General features: G+C 44.3%; 1 protein-coding gene across 4 annotated transcripts in view; it reads right to left on the reverse strand.

The window, feature by feature from the left end:
* ARHGAP10 (Rho GTPase activating protein 10) overlaps positions 1 to 19702 on the reverse strand; it is a 320443-nt gene that overhangs the window by 5480 nt on the left and 295261 nt on the right. For all 4 annotated transcript variants that reach the window (XM_042935344.1, XM_042935343.1, XM_042935345.1 and 1 more), the window contains 2 exons: positions 5802 to 5954; positions 4550 to 4641 (listed from right to left, as the gene is read on the reverse strand). In XM_042935344.1, coding sequence (XP_042791278.1) covers positions 4550 to 4641; positions 5802 to 5954 — 245 coding nt within the window. The remainder of the gene's footprint in view (positions 1 to 4549; positions 4642 to 5801; positions 5955 to 19702) is intronic.

Consider the following 19702-nt stretch of genomic DNA (forward strand, 5'->3'; position numbering starts at 1 on the left):
ACTCAAGCAGGGGAGGGGCAGTGGGAAAGAGAGAGAGAGAGACCAAGACAGACAGACAGACAGAGAGAGAGAGAGAGAGAGAGAGAGAGAGAGAGACCCAAGCAGGTTCCACACTGTCAGCACAGAGCCTGATGTGGGGTTCGAACTCAAGAACTGTGAGATCATGACCTGAGCTGAAATCAAGAGTCAGACGCTTTACCGACTGAGCCACTCAGGTGCCCCCAGAGGGATAGTTTTTTTGTTTGTGACTTTACATGTTTTTTTTGATTAACAGCCATCCTAATGGATATGAGGTGAAATTTCACTGTGGTTTTTCCATGTCTTCATGAATTACCACTCCATAACAACAGGGGCACTAGAGCTAGAGACAAGAATAATTTGTAAGAAGCTTTCTCCAGAAGAGAATATGGTGGGATTTTTTTTAGCATAATAAAAACAAGATGTAAGACAAATATTCAAGTCACTGAAGCATCATCATAATATAGTGAATACCCAGAACCCAGGTGATGTGTGACTGATACAGAGGCCTCGTCCTAGGCTTGTCCCTATGCCATCCCCTCACCAAAGCCCCTTCCTACCCTGAGGTGATCAGGAGCTTGAATGTTCTATTTTTCATTCTCTTACCCTGGCTGCGGTTAAAACACAATCTCATCACATCTGTTCACATCTCTAAATAATAGACTATTTATTTTGCTTATTTCCAAGCTTAGCCAGAACCACATTATTCTGGCACTCCCTTTTTTTACTTAATATGTAAAGATTCCTTAAGGTTAGGAATAGATCTAGGAGTACAATTGTTGGGTTGTGGGTTCTGTACAGATTCAACCTGCCAAGATAATGCTAAATTGTTTTGCAAGGATTACTCTTTATGTATTTGAGACCTTTAAAAGGAATCACCAGAAGCTTCACAAGATCAACCTGGGCCACACCTGCTCCCCAAAGCATCGGATCAATCACGTATCCAAGTGTAAATGAACAAAGTCTAGGAAGCGCGTCTGAGAGATGGCCAGCTCCTAGAAATCCTCCCACCAGGGCCCCTCCGGTCCTGCCCGGCAGCCTGTGGAGGGATGCCACTTCCCACTGACCTGGAGGGTCTACCAGCTGAAGGGCCGCCTACCTGAAAAGAGAGCAAGACTAACTGGTCACCAGGCTAAAGTGTTTCTGGAGTTCCCAGGCCAAAAGAAAAGGGAAGGTCCATGTGACAGTCACAGGAATATAGGCTGCTCTGAGACTTCGCAAACACTGCCTTCCCTGGGGGATACGGGAGGCATTTCCCCTGAACAGTGGTTAAGCACTCATGTGTCTACCATACAGATCAATCTTTAGCCTAGAGTTTAAACCCATAACTTAAGTCCAGGTCCACACAGTAAGAGCAAAGAGCAAGGAACAGCTATCAAGCTACTTAATTACTACAGATCCCTTTCTCTTCCACACTCTGGTTTAGGGTTTCTTACTGTTGTATATATTACAAACCACATAACTACTGACAACGTGGCCCAGGGGCCATTTTGACCTGGATTTTGTCTTTACCGAAGGCCACTGAATGCCATAAACCAATTTCCTTTGTTGCCCATAAGAGGGACAAAAGGGGATTATTCTGCAAGAGCATTTAATGACAGCTGCAAGACTTCAGTGGACAAGTGGACACAGCAAAAGCGTCTTGGGCATTTTAGGGGCCTAAGTATTGCTGGTGTGCAGAAAGGGTGTGTTCCCGGCCACATTCCTGTGGGCTGTGCTATAATGGTGGCCACCTGGAGCTCAGCCTTGCTCCACAGAAGCTGAGGCTGGATGAGTTGCCTATGTGCCCTATTTTGTGTCAGTCGTCAGAAGGGAAGACCCCAAGCCAGTCAAGGAAGTGCTTCCTTAGACAGTTTCTGAGCAAGCACACAGTTTTAACTAATTATAAATTCTCTGCAAAGAGATCATGCACAGCGATGAAGGTGCGAACACATAAAAAAGAGTAAATCCTGTTCAAGGGCCTTTGATTTTCTGTACCCTTTAAGAACCAGCCCTAAGACACAGCAAGTCTGATGGTGGAGGCCCTGAATGCATTCCACTGTGCTTATTTGTACCACTACCGGAAGGTCACAGGGAGGCACGTGCAACACAAGCAGCTCACGTAAAATAAGATGCTCACACGCTCGTGGAGGGAGACGGTGTCGACACATCTGCAGAGCAGCTGGCCTTCAGGAAGAGACAGAGGAACAACGGAGACACCCTGGGTGCCCCAGCAAGTGGTCCAGACAGAGCTGGACACCAGGACTACAGAGCACTGAATGTGAGGGAGACAGGCCTTGGCTCAAAGAGGAGCCCGACCACGGCACACGGTGGTGTGCCAAGAGTGGCTCCCTGGTCGGCAACGTCCTCCACAGAGGTCTGTGCTGTTCTCAAAGCCCTACCTACCCATGGCCCCAAATGCTGTCCTACACTGCATCACTCTTGTAGACATCCTCGAAGACTCGGATGGAGAATCTGATACACAGAGAACTCAAAGAACTTGCCCAAAAGCACAGAGAAAGTAGAAAGGCCAATCTGCTCTCAGGCAAGATAACTGCAGAGTTGGCAATGCATAGATCTCTGCTAACTCTCCTCTTTCTAAACACAATGAGATACTGGTATGTGTGTACACACATGTATACGTGTATATACATACGTGTGTGTGTGTGTGTGTGTGTGCGCGCGCAGGAGGTGTCCCTGCACCCAGTGTGGTTCAGACTGCCCTAAGTCCTTGCCAGTGATGGGTTTAAGGTGGGCACATGACCTTGTTCTGGCTACTGAAACATCAGAGCAGGTCAACTAGGAAAGAAGTTCTAGAAAAGTTTCTTTCTTTCTTTCTTTTTTTGAGGGCGGGGTGGGGGTAGAGAGAACAAGAGTGAGTGGGGGGTGGAGAGGGAGAGAGAATCTCAAGCAAGCTCCATGCTCAGTGTGGAACCCAATACAGGGCCCAATCCCAAACCCCTAGAATCACGACTAATTGAAAGTTGGATGCTCAACTGACTGAGCCACCTCCTTCTATTAGGGTCGATGACCGGGCTGTGGCAGCCATCTCATCCCCACTGGGGATGCTGGCCAGAGGCCCCTGCCCACAAACTGTGACCACGAGCGGTTCAGCAGAGATGGATCCACTGTGGTCTTGATGACATCTTTGAGAATGTGAATTAACCAACCCTTCCGGACTTATCATTATATGAACTAATCCATCTTAATGACAATTTAGCCATTTGTGTCAGTTTCCATTACTTGCAGCCAAAGGCATCCTAACAGATAACGCCTTCTACAAAGGTAAATATCTCTCAAATGATACAGTCTAAAGGATTTCAGAGGCTCCCAGTCAAATCTAATCACACAATGGACAAATTCACCATCATTTCTCAGATGAGTGGGTTTCAACACTACTGTCTCAGCATTCCCTCATGCCATATGGAATGCCAGTATGTGACAGGGCTAGAGTAGGTGGCTATTGTACCACGCCATCCTGGCAAAATCACAGGTATGTATGTTATGGTGATAGAGGAATGATCTTGCTTCAACTCCAAGAACAAAAGTTCTCCATAGAGTATAATTCTTTCATATGTAGGGTTTTGGTGGTGGTGCTGTTTGTTTTCTGACACTATCTAGAGTCCCTGGCTCTCAAGAGTACATGTCCTTCATATATAGAAATCTATTCTACAGGAGGCAGTTAACTTCCTTTCTAAAAAACCACCACGAGCAAATGCTACATTACTGACAATATACCACTAGGCGTTGTATTCCTATATTCCATATATTCCACACATTCTGGCTAATCGACCATTGCATTCCAGGCATCTAAGACCCTCACTGTCTCCACAGAACTCTTTTGGGCAGTCCCACCCCCACGCATCACTGTTTCCACAGCAACCAATGAATTTCATGATGAGCAGGGCTGTTAAGGAAGATATCAAGAGACTGGGGGAAAAGAGATAAACAATGAACCATAGGAGAAATCTGTGAAATATTAAGCTGGGCACAGATCCTCCATGCATGTGTATGAATATTAAAGACTCGGATAAAATCCATACCCTTGTTTCAATATGCAGAGGCAATACCCAAATCTAGAGATTCACACACTATTCAAATGAAAAAAATCATGTAAAGCCTAAGAATGGTAAGAGAAACTATAAACCAAAATTTTTCGACAAGAGTATACTCTTCTGTAACTCAGACTTGGCGAACCTGAAACACTTAGGAGGCTTGGCGGGGGACTCTGGGAGAAGCAAACAAAGGATGCAAATCAGAAGTATTGAACTCCCAGTGGCACTAGCTTCTTTACATCAGGAAAAAGATGTCCTGAACGAAGATGCGCAAGAGTTAAAAGGGTTGGAGAATAAACAAGATGAAACCAGAAGGTGAACTCCACAGCCCCCCCCCCGGTGTTCAGTTCCTGGCAGCCAAAGGGGCCAGCTCTCTCCTGTCCAAAGTGTCAAGGGATAGATGTGTGCTCCTGACAAACCCACAACCCGTGGCTGGATTACAGACATTCTGGGGAGGACAGAATACATGCTACTACCAAGCTCTCGCTAACACTCACCATCCTCAAAAATTGCTCCTATTTCAAAAGATAATTCTGAGCTGTGTTCTGCTTCACACGGATATACTGCTCGAGCCTTCCGGTTGACAACGCTGAAAAGGGAACGTGCAAGACACAAATTAAAATATGAGAAACCGGGAGGGGGAAACCTCACCTTACCCCAACCCTCCCTTCCCAAATCTCATTTATATAGCACCAGTGGGACAACTCCTTCCAAAAAAGAAAAAGAAAAAAAAATAGCAGGGAAGTGAACAGCAGGCGGAACTCCAGCACTTGATTTTCAAGTAAATGATGGGTTTCAAATTCAAATCTTTCTTCGGGGAGCTTCTCTGAGAAGCTTTCGATGAACCTCTTCACCTAGTTGTCCTCTCTGCCTGGTGGGATGCCCTTTCCTCTCGTTCAGCATTGTCAGAGCCACAGGGTGTGTTTATTCCTAAGCCCTTAGTTTACCTATTAGGGGAGGCACTACTATCTTGAGACAGAAGGCCAGGCGGTGAAGGGCAGAGGCGCACACACACCAAGTGACTTCAGCAGTGAGCTCCCGACATCAATCTGTCAAGACTGACAGTCTGCTTCCCACGTCACTCTGGAGGGAGCTTGTCGTTCTGAGTTGGGTCTCCCCTGTTTGACCCACTCCCTTCTGCCTGAAAAAGGCATTTCAGGCTCAGCTTCTCACCACTTGTCAAAACACCCTCTGTGCCCTTCTGGGGAAAGAGCACACAGGCGAGGATGGAAAACGTGCTGTTAGCCAGATGCAAACTGCAGCAAAGGAAGCATCCCACCTCACTGGAGTGGGGGGAGCCGCTGATAAGAACTTCAGCCTACCCCCCAGGAAGAAGAGCTTGCTGGGCCAGCACCTCTGGCTTCTGCACAACTGGCCCATTAAACGGCCACGTTAATTCCTGCTCCCAATGCCCAGTTTACTTTCCTTTAAAAAACAGAGTGTGTTTTATATTCATGGATGAGAAATTCTTCCAAAATAAGCAGTTTCATAAATGCACAACAGGCACCAAAAAGACAGAGTAGGACAGCAGGTTCGAGCAGCACTCACATAGAGCCAATTTCTCCTAACAAACTACTTGCTCTTGAACCAACACACAGTCAGAGACAAGGTTGTCAATGTTGTCCACGAGGTCCAGGAGGCTGGGAGAACCTGAGCAAGCCCCACGCGAGGAACACAAGAACCTGCTCAGGTTGGTCAAGCCCTTTCTGCGTGCTGCCCATCTTCCACATCGTTTTCCAAACCCCGTACCTTTCAGGCGGCTTGTCCACTATGGTGGTGGGAAGAGAAACGGGGGAAGGCGGTGGCTTGGGTGAAGGCGGTGTAATCGCTGGGCTGCAGCTTGGGGTGGTCGGGGACTGCGTGTTAAGCCACTGGACCATGGGTGATCGCGTCTGGCAGGGGCTACAGGTGGAAGTTGGAAGAACAGGATTAATAGTAATAAAGGCAATAGAACACCAAATACATGAAACTGCATTCCTAATTGGCTAAGATGATAGCTTCCTCATCTCTCCTGATGACCAGAAGAGACAGAGTTCTCATTGTATCCTTCCTGGTCTTGTAGCCCCAAAAGCCACAACCCAAAAGTAGAGATGCCTAGTCCTTCTCCAGGTTTGTGGAGATCGAGTCTTGCCCATCCTAGCACCAATCAGTTCACTAATTAGGACACCAGAATCCAATTGCCAAGACTAGCTGCTTGGACTTTTGAGATATCCGTGTTTTCTGCTTTTAAGGAAAGTGTGAGAATCTACAGTCAAACTCATTACCTGTAGCTCCAAAAATTCAAGACATGGTCTATTAATGTTTAAAGCCTTTTCATCTGGTTGTGTACATGGAACAACTCAGAAAAAAACTGCAGCCAGGAATCAAGATTCCTCTAGAGCAGACCACAGACAGCATTTGAGACAGAAACCCATGAGCAGCAAAAATCTTTGATGACCTTAACATTTCCAGTATTTGCAAATTAAAAAAAAAAAAAAGCTAACGTATAAAGGTCAGTGAACAGACTCATGGAGGGGCCTAAATGTAAAAGAGAGTTCTATAAATATGGGTTGATTGGAATTAAATTGTGTTTCAATTATCTCACACTGGAGGCTTGTGACTTGGTATATGAAGCTTACTTTAAAAGCACAGCGATGGAAGTTTCTCATTTCAATTACACTCTCAACACACATGTATTCAATGGCTGCTACACCCAAATGCTCTTCACCTCAAATTCACCCTCTTCAGCTAAAACCAGTTTCCGTGAGCAGCTTCCTTATCCTTCCACATTCCTGAGCATTACCTATGGTTCTGTCTTCTGTAGCAAAGCTAACATCGAGTTCTATCCATTTTTACTTCCAAGAGCTCCCACGCTATTCTCTTCTCCACCTCCTCCTCAGTGTCAGGAGACTCCCTTTCTCATCGCTTCATGCCTGTGTCACCTCTGTGGTCCCCTGAATAAGCCCCCAGTCTAATTCCTCCCACTTAGCTGGCTCGACCAGCCACCCTTAGCCACGTGAGACCCAGTCTGCCCCATCCGCCTACCCAAGAACTAGTGTGCTCCCCAATGTACCCCCTCCATGTCTGCTCCCCCAATGGTCCCCCATCCTGTGCCTCAGGTCTCTCCTCACCAATCAGGCTCCCCAACCCCTCTGCCAGCCCTGATCTGTCCCTTCCCTGGCTCAGCTCCAGACCTGCCTGCCCAAATGCTTCTCCTTTGGACTAAATTACAGATCTTCTCTGAAGGCCCATCCTTGTTCTGTGACTGTTTCAGATATTTCTTTTGCCTTTGGGTTATAATCAGGTCTTTAACTCTCTCGGTAGACCTCACAGAGCCAGGCAGAGTGCTGGGCACGTGAAGTCTTCCACGGACATCTTAACAACCAATTCACACATTCTACAACCAAAACTGGATTTTATAAATCAAGTACATGAAATATTGCATTACTGACCTGATAGGTATTTAGTATGCTAGAAGGTTTCCTACCCTTTGCCCAGAAAAGGGGACAGGGGCTCACATTTAAAAAACATTATTTTTTGAACAATTTATTTACAATCCCCCTATCCAGCCAATTCATTTGGAAGTCATAAAACCTATTTCATACCAAGCAAAGAAACCTATAAATCTCAAATGATCTGTAGTACCAGCAGCAAAAAAGTCACTCCATTCTTTATCAGAAAATGAACCTTAAATGGTGTCTTACTAATCAAAAGGGAGAGGATGAGGGAAGGTCTGACAGAGAATTTAAGACCACACTTAGCCAAACAATTCCCATTTCATCTCCCAGCAATTATTCAAGGTGCTTCTGGGGTGGTGGTGGTGGAAGATGAGATGTTTTACCACACCCCCATCAACTCGTTCAGGTCATAAATAGCCTAGTGATTAAATGATGGCCATCCATCTGCTGAGAGGGAGGACAGCTACAGGATGAAGATAAAGTAACAATGTGACTATATTTACAAGGCTCTTAAAAAATAAAGATCATAAATTTTATAGCTATTATCTACTTAATCTTCACATATTATTTTTTTTTTAACATGGCTTTGTTTTTTTGGTAAAGGAAAAACACTCCTTTTGGAAAGTGAAAGAACTGTTGCAACGGCAGGTGCAGAAAGTATGGGCCTATCCCTTTGCTCAGCTTTCTCCATCCTGTCCCAAAACAGGGACTCAGAATCAGCAATCCTGGCTCAGGGTCAGGTTCTCAACATTAACCTTTTTGTTCCTTTGTTTTCTGTGACCCTTTTGTTGTCCTTCAACGTATAGATGTGCTATGTGATCCAGCACTCAACAGGCCACCAAGATAACCATTCAGACTTCCCATTTAGACTTAACATTTCTGTATTCAATTTCCTGGGTTTTCCCCACAACAGCTCAGAAGCCTGACCCAGTTACTTCTCCTTTGGATTTCAGAATCCCACATGGCACAAACTTTGCGAGGTGGAATATTCCTAACAGGCAGCAAAACCCAAGTCTGGAAACAATCTCTATGGAGAGGAGGCATAAGAAGTTACCTGGAGAATGGGAAGTCCTATGAAATAAGAGACCTATGTAGTAAAACAAAGTGTGGAAAACAAACAGAGTAGATGCTTGGCTGGATACAAGAAACTTTTCACAGGCTCCTTCCGCTAAGAAGGAGTAAGGATAGGGCATAAAGTGATTAAATAAATATAAAGTCCTAAAATGAGTTCTCACTTCAGCCAACAGAGGTCAGATAACAATATGTTTCATAGGTGTCTCCCAAAAGCACACTGTCCGTATCTTTTTGAAAGCAAGAAATGATCAGCATAAGCTGCCTTACCTAAATCACCTCCTACTTTTCAGAATTTGGTGTGGGGTTTTTTTGTTTGTTTGTTTGTTTGTTTGTTTGTTTGGGGTTTTTTGTTTTTGTAATAGGGATCAAAAACTTTTCTTTAACTACAGTTGACCCTTGAACAATGTGATGGTTAGGGGTACCGACCCCCATGCCGTCCAAAATCCACATATAACTCTTGATTCTCCAAAAACTTAACTCTCATTAGTTGCCTACTGTTGACCTTTGGAAACCTTACCAATAACAGTTAATTCACACGTTTTGTATGTTACGTGTATTATATGCTGTATCCTTACAATAAAGTAAGCTAGAGGAAAGATGTTTTTAAGAAAATTGTAATGAAGAGAAAAGACAGTTACACCACTGTACTCTATTGAGAAAAATCCACACCTAAGTGGACCCGTACAAACACACCTTGTTCAAGGGTCAGCTGTATTTAATGGTTAAAATATACTACTTATATTTTCCCAAAAAGCAATGAAGGAAAATATTAGCTTTTAAATAAAATTTCTGATATTCTCTTTCTCTTCTTTGATTTAATACATTTGACAGAAACACTGGGCATTTTGGAAATGGCAGCCCCCACCCCCCCTCGCCTAGACAAAGGACTCCGTTTTTCTTAGCCTGAGCCCTAGAAGAGAATTAAGCCCTAGGGCATCCATGTATATCGGTCACATCTCTCCTATATATTTAGAATAGTTCCAGCTACCTATGTGGTAGGAGACAATTCTTGATGGGTTTCTTGTGTTCTCCACTTCTTACGACTGTTCTGCACTTCTGCCTCTGTCCTAGACTATCTTTACAAGGATGTCTATTGGGCAAACAGCCTGGGAAGACAGAGACTGGGTCTCCTCCTAGAGAAAAAAGTAGGCTTTAATAACCACCATGAAAGATCTGGGTTTCCTAAGCTCTGGGTTCCTCTTGTTTTTTTGTTTTGTTTTGTTTTTGTTTTTGTTTTGAGAGAAAGAGAGCGAGCGAGCACGCATGCATGGGGAAGGGGCAGGGGAAGAGAGAGAATCCCAAGTAGGCTCCACACTCAGCACAGAGTGCCACACAGGGCTCAATCTCAGTACCCTAAGATCGTGACCTGTGGCAAAATGAAGAGGCAGACACTTAACCAACTGACCCCCGTCCTCTCTTAGAACACTCTATGCAGGTATCCTCCACCCGTGGGGCACCACCCTTTGTTAACTGAGGGTCAAAGAGCTGATACTGTGAGCATTGCTACTGCTGCAATTAGTAGTCTTTTCACCACGAGTCCCGTGTCTTCTGCCAAAATCCATGAAATCATAGCAGACAAATTTGGTAGCTTGTAAGCAGAGTACGATTTCAGACTTTAAAGTTCTTGACATTATCATCCTTGGGAGAGTTGAGAAAACAATCATCCCCTCCCTTTTTTTTTTTTTTTTAAAGTCTGTGGTTCAGAGGAGAATCCTAGTTAAAAAAAAAAAAAAAAAAAAAAAAGTCTTTTGGGTTAAACCAAAAATGATGGGTAATCTAAGAATAAAAAGCTTAGTACCTGCTAAAACATAACGAAATATTTTGAGTTAAGCATTAAAAAAAATTATATTCTTTTTCCTGCTGCCCCTTTACAAATTTTTGATGAGTAAGACTGGCATGATCACAAACCACCAATTTTATTTAATGATGAGCTGCTACCAATTTCAAAAAAGTACCTAAATGCCACATATTTCCTGAGAGCCAACTTGTGGTTTGCAGAAATGGAGGCCGAAGTCAACTCTTCCTGAAAAGCTCAGAAACCACATTTACCAAAACAGAAATAAATTAAAGAGAAGTACTAATATCTGTCTGTTTGCTATCTTCCCAATTTCATGCACTAAACTGAAAGAACCTTCTTCCAAAAGTAAAACTCCTCTCCGTTTTCAGTGCACAGGAGCCAATATCCCCACCTTCCTCTGAGGAGGAATGTTTCCTTCTCAAAGAAAAGGAACAAATGGCAACAAGAGTGTTTCACTAAAGACACATAAAGGTTTCATACTGCTCACTCAGAACCTCATTCCTGAAACTACTTAGGCTGAAAGTCTATCTGGCTATCCCTAAGGCAACAGAGAAGTCTGTGCCCTGGTGGGGCGGGTGGAGGGCTGGAAGACATAGCAGAGAGTAGAATGTGCATCTGTGAAAGGGACGAGAGCCTTCTTTCCATTAAAAAAAAAGAAAGAAAGAAAGAAAGAAAAAGCCACACTGTTGCTTTGGAGTCTGTATTGCAGGGAAAGGCCCTGCAGCTTTCACAGTGAGGAGGAATAAACCCTCAAAAACATAACATTATGACAGTAGCTGTATATGTATCCACTTTACAGTTTATATTTATAAACTGCAACAAATCAGCAGTATGTGCCGCTTCTGATTCAAACTGTGACCCGATCTTTTCCAATACCAGACTCTACGCTCCATGCATATTAAAAACTTTTTGGCAGCAGCAGAACACAAGCATTTCAGAAATGGGGGAGGGGAGTCAGGACCTTAACTGTTAAAATTCGACAACAGCTGCACCAGTCACCAGAGAACGTCTGTATCTAATGAACATTTCTTGCATAACATAGACAGGTCAGGCTTTGGGCAGCGTGGGAGATACAAGTGCCTGATTCCAGGCTTTGGAGCAGTGACAGAGGCCATAGAAAAGGGAGAACACATATCAAGAAACGATTGCTTGTGTGAAGTGATTAAATCCCCCAAGTACCAAGATATTTGACTATGATTATATGATGTCAGAATCACATCAGAAGTTTGTGTCAGAATGAAAGATTTTAAAACCTCATTTGCAAGGTCTCCGAGCAGAAGCTAACACATTAGTGAAATGATCTTTCATTCCAGCCTGGGAAACGTACAGCATAAGTCTAGAACAGCTGTCCTGGGCAAAAGTGTTTGAAAATGTTAATAAAGACAGAAGGAAATATTGTAGATTGGTATATTATGGGAAATCTCTGTTCAAATAAATGCCATCATTATTCCTTAAGTGCCAGAGAGGGAGAATTCCACAGCCAGTACGTTTTTGGTTCCAAATGAGCATACTGAGGGGGACAGCAGTGAGAAATGCAAGCGCCTATGACAAGAGAGTCACCATTATCCAGTGCTGGGCAAGGAGGCCTTCACTGCCCATTAGGAGAGCTGGACATGGACCTTGTTCACTCATCATTCACGGTCTGAGAACTACCTGTCAGGCCCCATGCTAGGCCCTGGGGACACCCAGGGGACTGTGACATCTGCTCTCCATGAGTGCCCAGTCAAGTGAGTAGAGAATGACAAGCTGATAATCATAACACAGTGTGACGAATGCCATGCAGAGAGTTGCCCAGGGTCCTTTGGGAGAACGGAGGAGGAAACATCTAACCATCACGTGGGCACTGGGAAGGCTTTCTGGACGAGGCGGCGTCTGCCCTGAGCTGATGCTGCCAGTGTCAATATCATCACCTGTCCACACCCAGGCTCCTGCCAGGCACAATCTGCATATGCTGATTCACTTACTGCAAGGTATGCTTCCATTCCACAGGAGACGTATGAGAAGACCATCTCAGAAGACTAAAAGGAATTCACTCAAGGTCATGTTGGTGCTCTGGGCACCTGGGTGGCTCAGTCGGTTGGAGGTCCAACTCTTAATTTCAGCTCAGGCCAGGACCTCATGGTTTGTGAGATCAGGGCCCAAGTTAGAGCCTGCTTGGGATTCTTTGTCTTCTCTCTCTCTCTCTCTCTCTCTCTCTCTCTCTCTCTCTTCTGCTACCCCTCCCCTGCTCGTGCACTCTAACTAAATAAACATTAAAAAAAAAAAAAAGGTTGGGTCACCTGGGTGGCTCAGTCGGTTGAGCATCCAACTCTTAATTTTGGCTCAGCTCATGATCCCAGGGTAGTGGGATTGAGCCACATGTCAGGCTCCATGCTGAGCACAGAGTGTGATTAAGATTCTCTCTCTCTCTCTCTCTGCGCCTCTACCCTGTTCATGCGCTCTCTTTCTCTAATTAAATAAATTCATTTAAAAAAATTTTTTAAAAGAGGTCATGTTGCTGCTAAACTCCGTTTTGACTAGACTGCATGGAGCTCACACCCTCACATTCTTCTGGGTGGCTGGAACCGAATACAAGGAGAAGAATTGAGAAGGAGGGGAGTCAGACCTACTCAGGGGGCAGGACTGTGTGCTGAAGGACTGTGATTACACCAACTGCAAGTGCAGTGAGTGCCACCATTCCAAAGAGGGACCTGGGTTCCAAAGCCAGCTGTGGCTAATCTCCTTATGCTTTCTCCTTTTTCTGTAAACACAGACGACACTTCTCACTCGCTAGAGGCCGTGGCCAGGAGCAAGAGAATGACTTCAGAATGCCTGATGGAGGCTGCTGCACGGTGGCACTGTTAGCCTTGGCTGAGGGTCACCCAAAACTAAAGTCTCACACTCCCTGGTCTCAGCTTCCTTCACTGAAAAGAAAGGAACCATTAACAGGTGAAGTGGCCAAAAGACTTGAGTGGGATGCTAGGTGGGAAGTACTGCGCAGGGCCAGGAGCAAGTGAACACTCAGGAAGTGAAGCCTGTATTACCAGCATCAGGTAGTTTGCAGGCAGATCTCACCTGTGCTTTTCAGGGTTGCATCGTCACTAACAAATCATTTTCTTTGCCTGAAGACAACGTCTAAACTATATCAAAGAGAAAAAACCCACAGATATTAAGTGGATGTCATCATTTAAAAAAAGAAGTTGCTCGGAGCGCCTGGGTGGCTCAGTCGGTTAAGCGTCCGACTTCGGCTCAGGTCACGATCTCACGGTCCGTGGGTTCGAGCCCCGCGTCGGGCTCTGTGCTGACTGCTCAGAGCCTGGAGCCTGTTTCAGATTCTGTGTCTCCCTCTCTCTCTGACCCTCCCCCGTTCGTGCTCTGTCTCTGTCTCAAAAATAAATAAACGTTAAAAAAAAAAATTTTTTTTAAAAAGAAGTTGCTGAATGCAATATGGTATCCTGGAACAGACCCTGGAAGAAAAGGGCATGAGTGGAAAAACTAGTGAAATCCAAAGAAAGTCTACAGTTAACAGAATTGTACCAATGTGAATTTCTTATTCTTAATAAAACTACCGTGGATCTGCGTAAGATGTTAACAGTAAGGGAAGATGAGTGAAGGGTCTAGAGGAACTCTTTGCAGCTTTTCTGTAAATCTAAAATTATTTCAAAATAAAATTTTTATTTTATTTTAAAGGTTTATTTATTTTTGAGAGACAGCACAAGCAGGAGAGGTGTAGACAGAGAGGGGGAGACAGAGGATCTGAAGCGGGCTCCACATTGTCAACACAAAGCACAATGTAGGGCTCAGACTCATGAACTGTGAGATCATGACCTGAGCCGAAGTAGGATGCTTAACCAACTGAGCCACCCAGGTGCCCCTAAAATTTTTAACAATAGGTTGTAAAAAATAAAAAAGAACCCCAAATAAACTCTTGATTCAGTCAAACACTAAAGACCTTTTGAAATTAGGATCACACTTTGAAGACATCCAAAAACCATAAGGAAACCTTTTGCTTGCTTTAGTGACAAGAAAAAATTAGTAAGGGTTACATTTAAAAATCACCTGCACTGCCCCATCTTAAGGCAGTTAATCTCACTTGATACAACTGGGGTGGGTTTTTTTTCTTTTTCTTTTTTTTTTTTTTTTGAGAGAGAGACAGAGGCAGGGCTTACCTGGAGGGGGCTCATGCTCATGTGATGTGGGACTCGAACTCATTAACCATGAGATAATGACCTAAGCCAAAGTCAGATGCTTAACAACTGAGCCACCCAGGTGCCAGAAACTGGGTTTTAAGAAAAGTTGTTTTGTTTTTTTTCCCCAAAATGATTTGTTTTATTTATAGATTAGATAAAAGTCAACAAACTTTTTCTGTGAAGAGCCAGAGAGTAAACACTTTAGTGTTTGCAGGCCATACAGTTGGGTCTCTCAACTCTGCCATCACTGCTGTGCAAAAGCAGTGACAGACAAAACGTAAGTGCCGGGGTGGCTGTGTTCCAATAAAACTTTATGTATGAAAACCGGTAGAAGTGGGCAACAGTGTGCTAACCCCTGCATTAGATGAGCCACATGAGAATCCACTTTGGAGTGGAGAGCTAGGGGAGATGAAAACAATGATGGCAAACTCCCCAGGCTTGAGAAGGCCCTGCTCCCTGCCCCCTCCATCTCCACTGGCTGTGTGGCATGGGGCTCCCAGGTGTGCACCAGAAGCCGCACTGCAAAGGCCCAGGGCTTGCCCACAGCAGCAGCAATCCTCACGAACTGCTCATGATAGCCTCCCATGCACGGGGGAGACAACAACACATCAAGCCAGCACATAAAAGCAATTAGCTTGATCAGCCTTGAGTAGAAAGTTTTTTGCAGGAGGGGTGTGGGCAGGGAGAGGAGAAAGAGCACCACAGGAAATCACTGGAGCACAGATAAGACAAAGCCTTTTGAAGTTAGACACGGCCACACTGAACACTCAGTCCTCCCCACTGTGGGATACTAAGGCTTCTGGAGAGTTCCCTCCTTAAGGAGAAAGAACACCACCACCTGGTCATCATACAGCTTACAAAGGTCACTCCAAGGGCGATCATTTTCTTGGGATTTACTATAAAAGAACTGTCTTAGAATTACATCTCTAACTATTCTTTTGCTCAAATAGTGTTCCTTGAATCCCATTTTTCTTTCTTCCGGATGATCACTGGAATCAGGTAAGAAGGTTGAACTTTAGCTTGCTAGCTGAACAGAAAAGGAACTGAAGCTTCATTTCAGAAAATCATGGGGCATTAGAGGTCTCGGCACTGAGGTCCTGCAGGATAACTGACAAAAATGTTTCTGCCAGCTCAATTCTTACGTGGAAAACAGCTGCCACCCAATGTGAAGCCTGAACATATAAAACGGGAGATACCAAGCGCAGCTCCAAAGGGGTACAACATTACTCTGCTAAGAAAAATCCTTCAGTTACTTACAAGCTGTTTTTATGAGTAATGTGTTGTAATGGGAGAGCTACCCATAGTGCTCAAAATAATCTACAGAATGACTGGGTCCCAGCAGGTGCCCATGCCTTGGTCATGCAATACGCAAAGGCCCTTTACAGAGCGCCCAGGTGCCTCAGTCGGTTGGGTGTCTGACTTCAGCTCAGATCATGAGTTTGAGCCCCGTGTTAGGGCTCCTCCCCTGCTCATGCTCTGTCTCTCTCTCTCTCTCCTTCAAAAATAAAAACACTACAAAAAAATTTTTTAATTATGCTCAGAAGTTGGCTCCTTTCTGGACTCTCTTTTGGGGGATTGGGGACTTAGAGGGAGTAGAAGCTTTTTTTTCATCAGTGGCTGGTGGTTAGAGGCTGTAGAGAAGGCTTGATTGGATACTTATTCTCTTGCATTTCCCAAGAGGACAAAGGAGCATTAATTACTGGGGACCACCAGACTTTGTTTTAGCCGCTTTATAAAATGGTATTTCATCTTAATCCTTACATTAACCCAGTCAGGTAGATATATCTTCATTTTTAAAGATAGTGAAACCAAAGCACACAGAGGTAGGAAAATTTCCCCAAGCCACAAGACTAATAAGGGACAGAGGTAGAGTTTGTCCCTGAGCTGTCTGCCCCAGTGATCATGGTGCCCTTAGACTTACTCTACTGTAAGGATTGAAATGACCTCATTGCATATGCGAGCATTGTTTGAAGTGTGGGTTTCCCCTGGATCTGAAACCCAGTGAGATAACAGTGGCTGTGCCCTTGTTTTGAAGAGGGAGCAGTGATCCCACATTAGGTCAGGTGGCTTTGGTTTAGGATTATCTGTGGGGAATAAACACTTGAATCGGATTGCTGCATGTTCATCATGCCACACCTTTGGCCGAGATTTGGGGAGGAGGGCATCCCTCCCAACAACAGAACTGAGAGGCTTGGAAATCTGAAAGTCTGCAACGGAGCAGCATTCATAATTTTTTAATGAGTAATGTGATATCCAGTTGTCTCTTTAACTTCAGTAAAGGTCTTGAAGCTAATCACAGGACACACATACTTGACCGCCAGCCATAAATGTCTGCTCACATTCATTTTTGGGGTACAATTTTTGTCCCAGATATTTCCTTGAATCTTCTCTCCAAGTCTGTACAGAAATGATGCCATACCAACCGCCTAACGTGCTCACATCCTTCCATACGTATCCGTGTGTCTTCCTAGGATATTTTTGGTATTTGTATTGTGTACTCGGATTTGCATGTGGCCTAATTCATGTCTTCCTTTGTGCTGTCACTATAGGTACTGAAATCCAAAGGTTTCATTTTCAGTTGATAATGTTGATTGCTCACATTAACTTTAAAGCCCCCTAATGAAAAGTTGACTTTCCAAAATGAAGACACACGTCTGAATTTTGTTATAGCTTTTGTCCTGCTTAACACTCAGAGAAAACAATGAATTCTTCTCATTATTATTTGTTTCATCAGTTTTTGTTGTTATACTTTATCATTTTCTGTGCATGGATTGGTTGTCTGTGCCTTAATATCAAAGTGTAGTCAGGGACGTCCTGAGTTCTCTGTAAATTGGAAGAGAGTTTAGGCTGGTAAAGCATTGATTTTAGAGTTAGGATGGGCTCTCATATCCTCATTCTGCTCTTAGAACCTTGGAGACTTTATATAAATTATTTAAACAAACCAAGGCCTAGCAGGATTATCTGTTGAAAGGGAATAACAGCATCTGCCCCTCTGGGTTGCTGCGAGGTTTCAAGGTATCACATATACTAAAACCCAGTTGCCGTTCCCCTTGGAGCTCCAGGTGGCCGCCTGTTTGGATTTTCCTTCCCTCTGAGAACCTAATTTGATATTCTTAGTTTAAGTTGACCTGACTTCCTGGTTCATCAGTTACATAAGCTCCTTACTAAATAGCTCAGAGAAATAGCCTCTGTAGTCCTGGGGAAGCCTTAGGGGTTGGCCTGAAGTTGTCTTATTACTCCTGGTTACTGTGTTTATTCCAAAGGGACTCAGCTTGGACCTCCTCTTCCTCTCAGTGTAGGAACCTCTTTTGTAGAAGCCTCTGAGAAAAGGGCCTTTATTTTTTTTTTAATTGTTTTAAATGTTTATTTTTGAGAGAGAGAGAGAGAGAGAGAGAGAGAGAGAGAGAACAAGGAGGGGAGGGGCAGAGAGAGAGGGAGACACAGAATCCAAAGCAGGCTCCAGTCTCCAAGCTGTCAGCACAGAGCCCGACTTGGGGCTCAAACTCACAAACCGTGAGATCATGACCTGAGCCGAAGCCGGACGCTCAACCGACTGAGCCACCCAGGTGCCCCTGAGCATAATTTAAAAGGCTGCTGTGGGCTCAAGGCAAGGCCACATGCTCCCCCTGCTCATTTGGCTCCATTCTGCCTTCACTTGAGCCATCTTATCTTAGACTTCAATCTTTCTGAATCCACCCGGGGACTTTGCTAGTCACTTTGCTAAGGAGAGGGGAGAGGGGGGAGTGGGAGGGGGCCTGGCTTCCAGTTCACTCCTCACACTACATGGCACCAAAAAGGACACCCTTCCATATGAAGGCACTAGCTATCCTAGAGATCTCAATGTAACCCACCATGTTCTATAACCAGGGCCAGCCTACAGGTAAGCAGAGGAAAGCAATGCACTTATTAGGATACAATCTCCCCATTAACCACTAACAATGCTGGAAATTCCTATGATGGGCGATTTGTCCTTCGCCAGATCTCTTTTTAAATTTACAGAGCTTTCTTCCCTTTGCTACAAAAGTACTCTGTGTTCATTTTAGTCAAGTCAGGGAAAAAAAAAAAAACAGATGTGGGGGGAAAAAAAAAGTTTTAAAAGATAAATTCCTTATTTTCTTTTTAAACAATGATCATTTCAAGAGAGGGAAAAACATGAGATACCAATTTCTAGGGTGAACTGACTGCCCCTGGCCCAAAAAGGGTTGGGAGCTGTAAAATCAAGAAGTGATGGGGTTGAAGTAGCCCTCCCCGAAGGGGTGGAAAAGACAGTAAATGGGAAGAAAATGAGAGGAAGAGGAGGTGGAGACAAAGCTTACCTATGACCGCGATTACTTAGAGTTTCTAGGTGTATGCCAAATTTCACAGACATCTGTTAAAAGTTGTTTTAAGGTGATTAGTTTTCCAAACTTCAGACAAATCACTCTTGGTTTGTCATGGTACACCAAGGCACAAATCAAACTTCAAAGGTACTGTGAGATCGCCCACCAAATGTTTTCATCAACTTCCAAAAAGCAATCATGGAACCACCAGTCAAGTAATTTAAAATGCAAGTAGTTGTCTATGGGACCTCTATTTGCACAACTCAAACGAAGCAAGTGATTTCATTGATAAGAATACAAATGGTTACCAGTGAGTGCAACACTAAGCCTACAGACGACATGCAGCCCAAGGCTGTAAATGAGAGTGGGAATCTACTGTCAGATGATTTCAAGCAACCAGCATCAAGTCTGGGTAGGCATGAATCTGTTGCACAAGAGGAGCTCTGGGCAGCAACTGGGAAAGATGGGTTAGGACTTTCTTAATATTCAGCATAAACTAAGCCAAGCCTCTAATCAGATGGGACAGAAGGATCTACTGCCCGCCTGGCCTGCCAGAGCACACAGTGAACCATACCTTGGGATACCAACATTCCCAGCTACAAAAAACTATTCCATGATGCCGCCATCTTGAAGGTGGGAAAGTGCGGGCACAAAAGGAGTTTGTTCCTTTTCATTTGAAATCTTGGGGGAAGCAGATAGCAATGGCTGCTATTTCTTACAAGAGAATTTCTTTTGGGGCTGGGAACCCAAAAGGATTACTTGTCAAGAACCTGTTCCATCATTTACAATGGAAGAAAATCTGTTTAGAGAAAACTACTTTACTGGAAAAAAAAAATGACTTCGGAACATCTGA

The sequence above is a fragment of the Panthera leo genome, chromosome B1 (genome assembly GCF_018350215.1).
Source record: "Panthera leo isolate Ple1 chromosome B1, P.leo_Ple1_pat1.1, whole genome shotgun sequence".
Taxonomy (NCBI): domain Eukaryota; kingdom Metazoa; phylum Chordata; class Mammalia; order Carnivora; family Felidae; genus Panthera; species Panthera leo.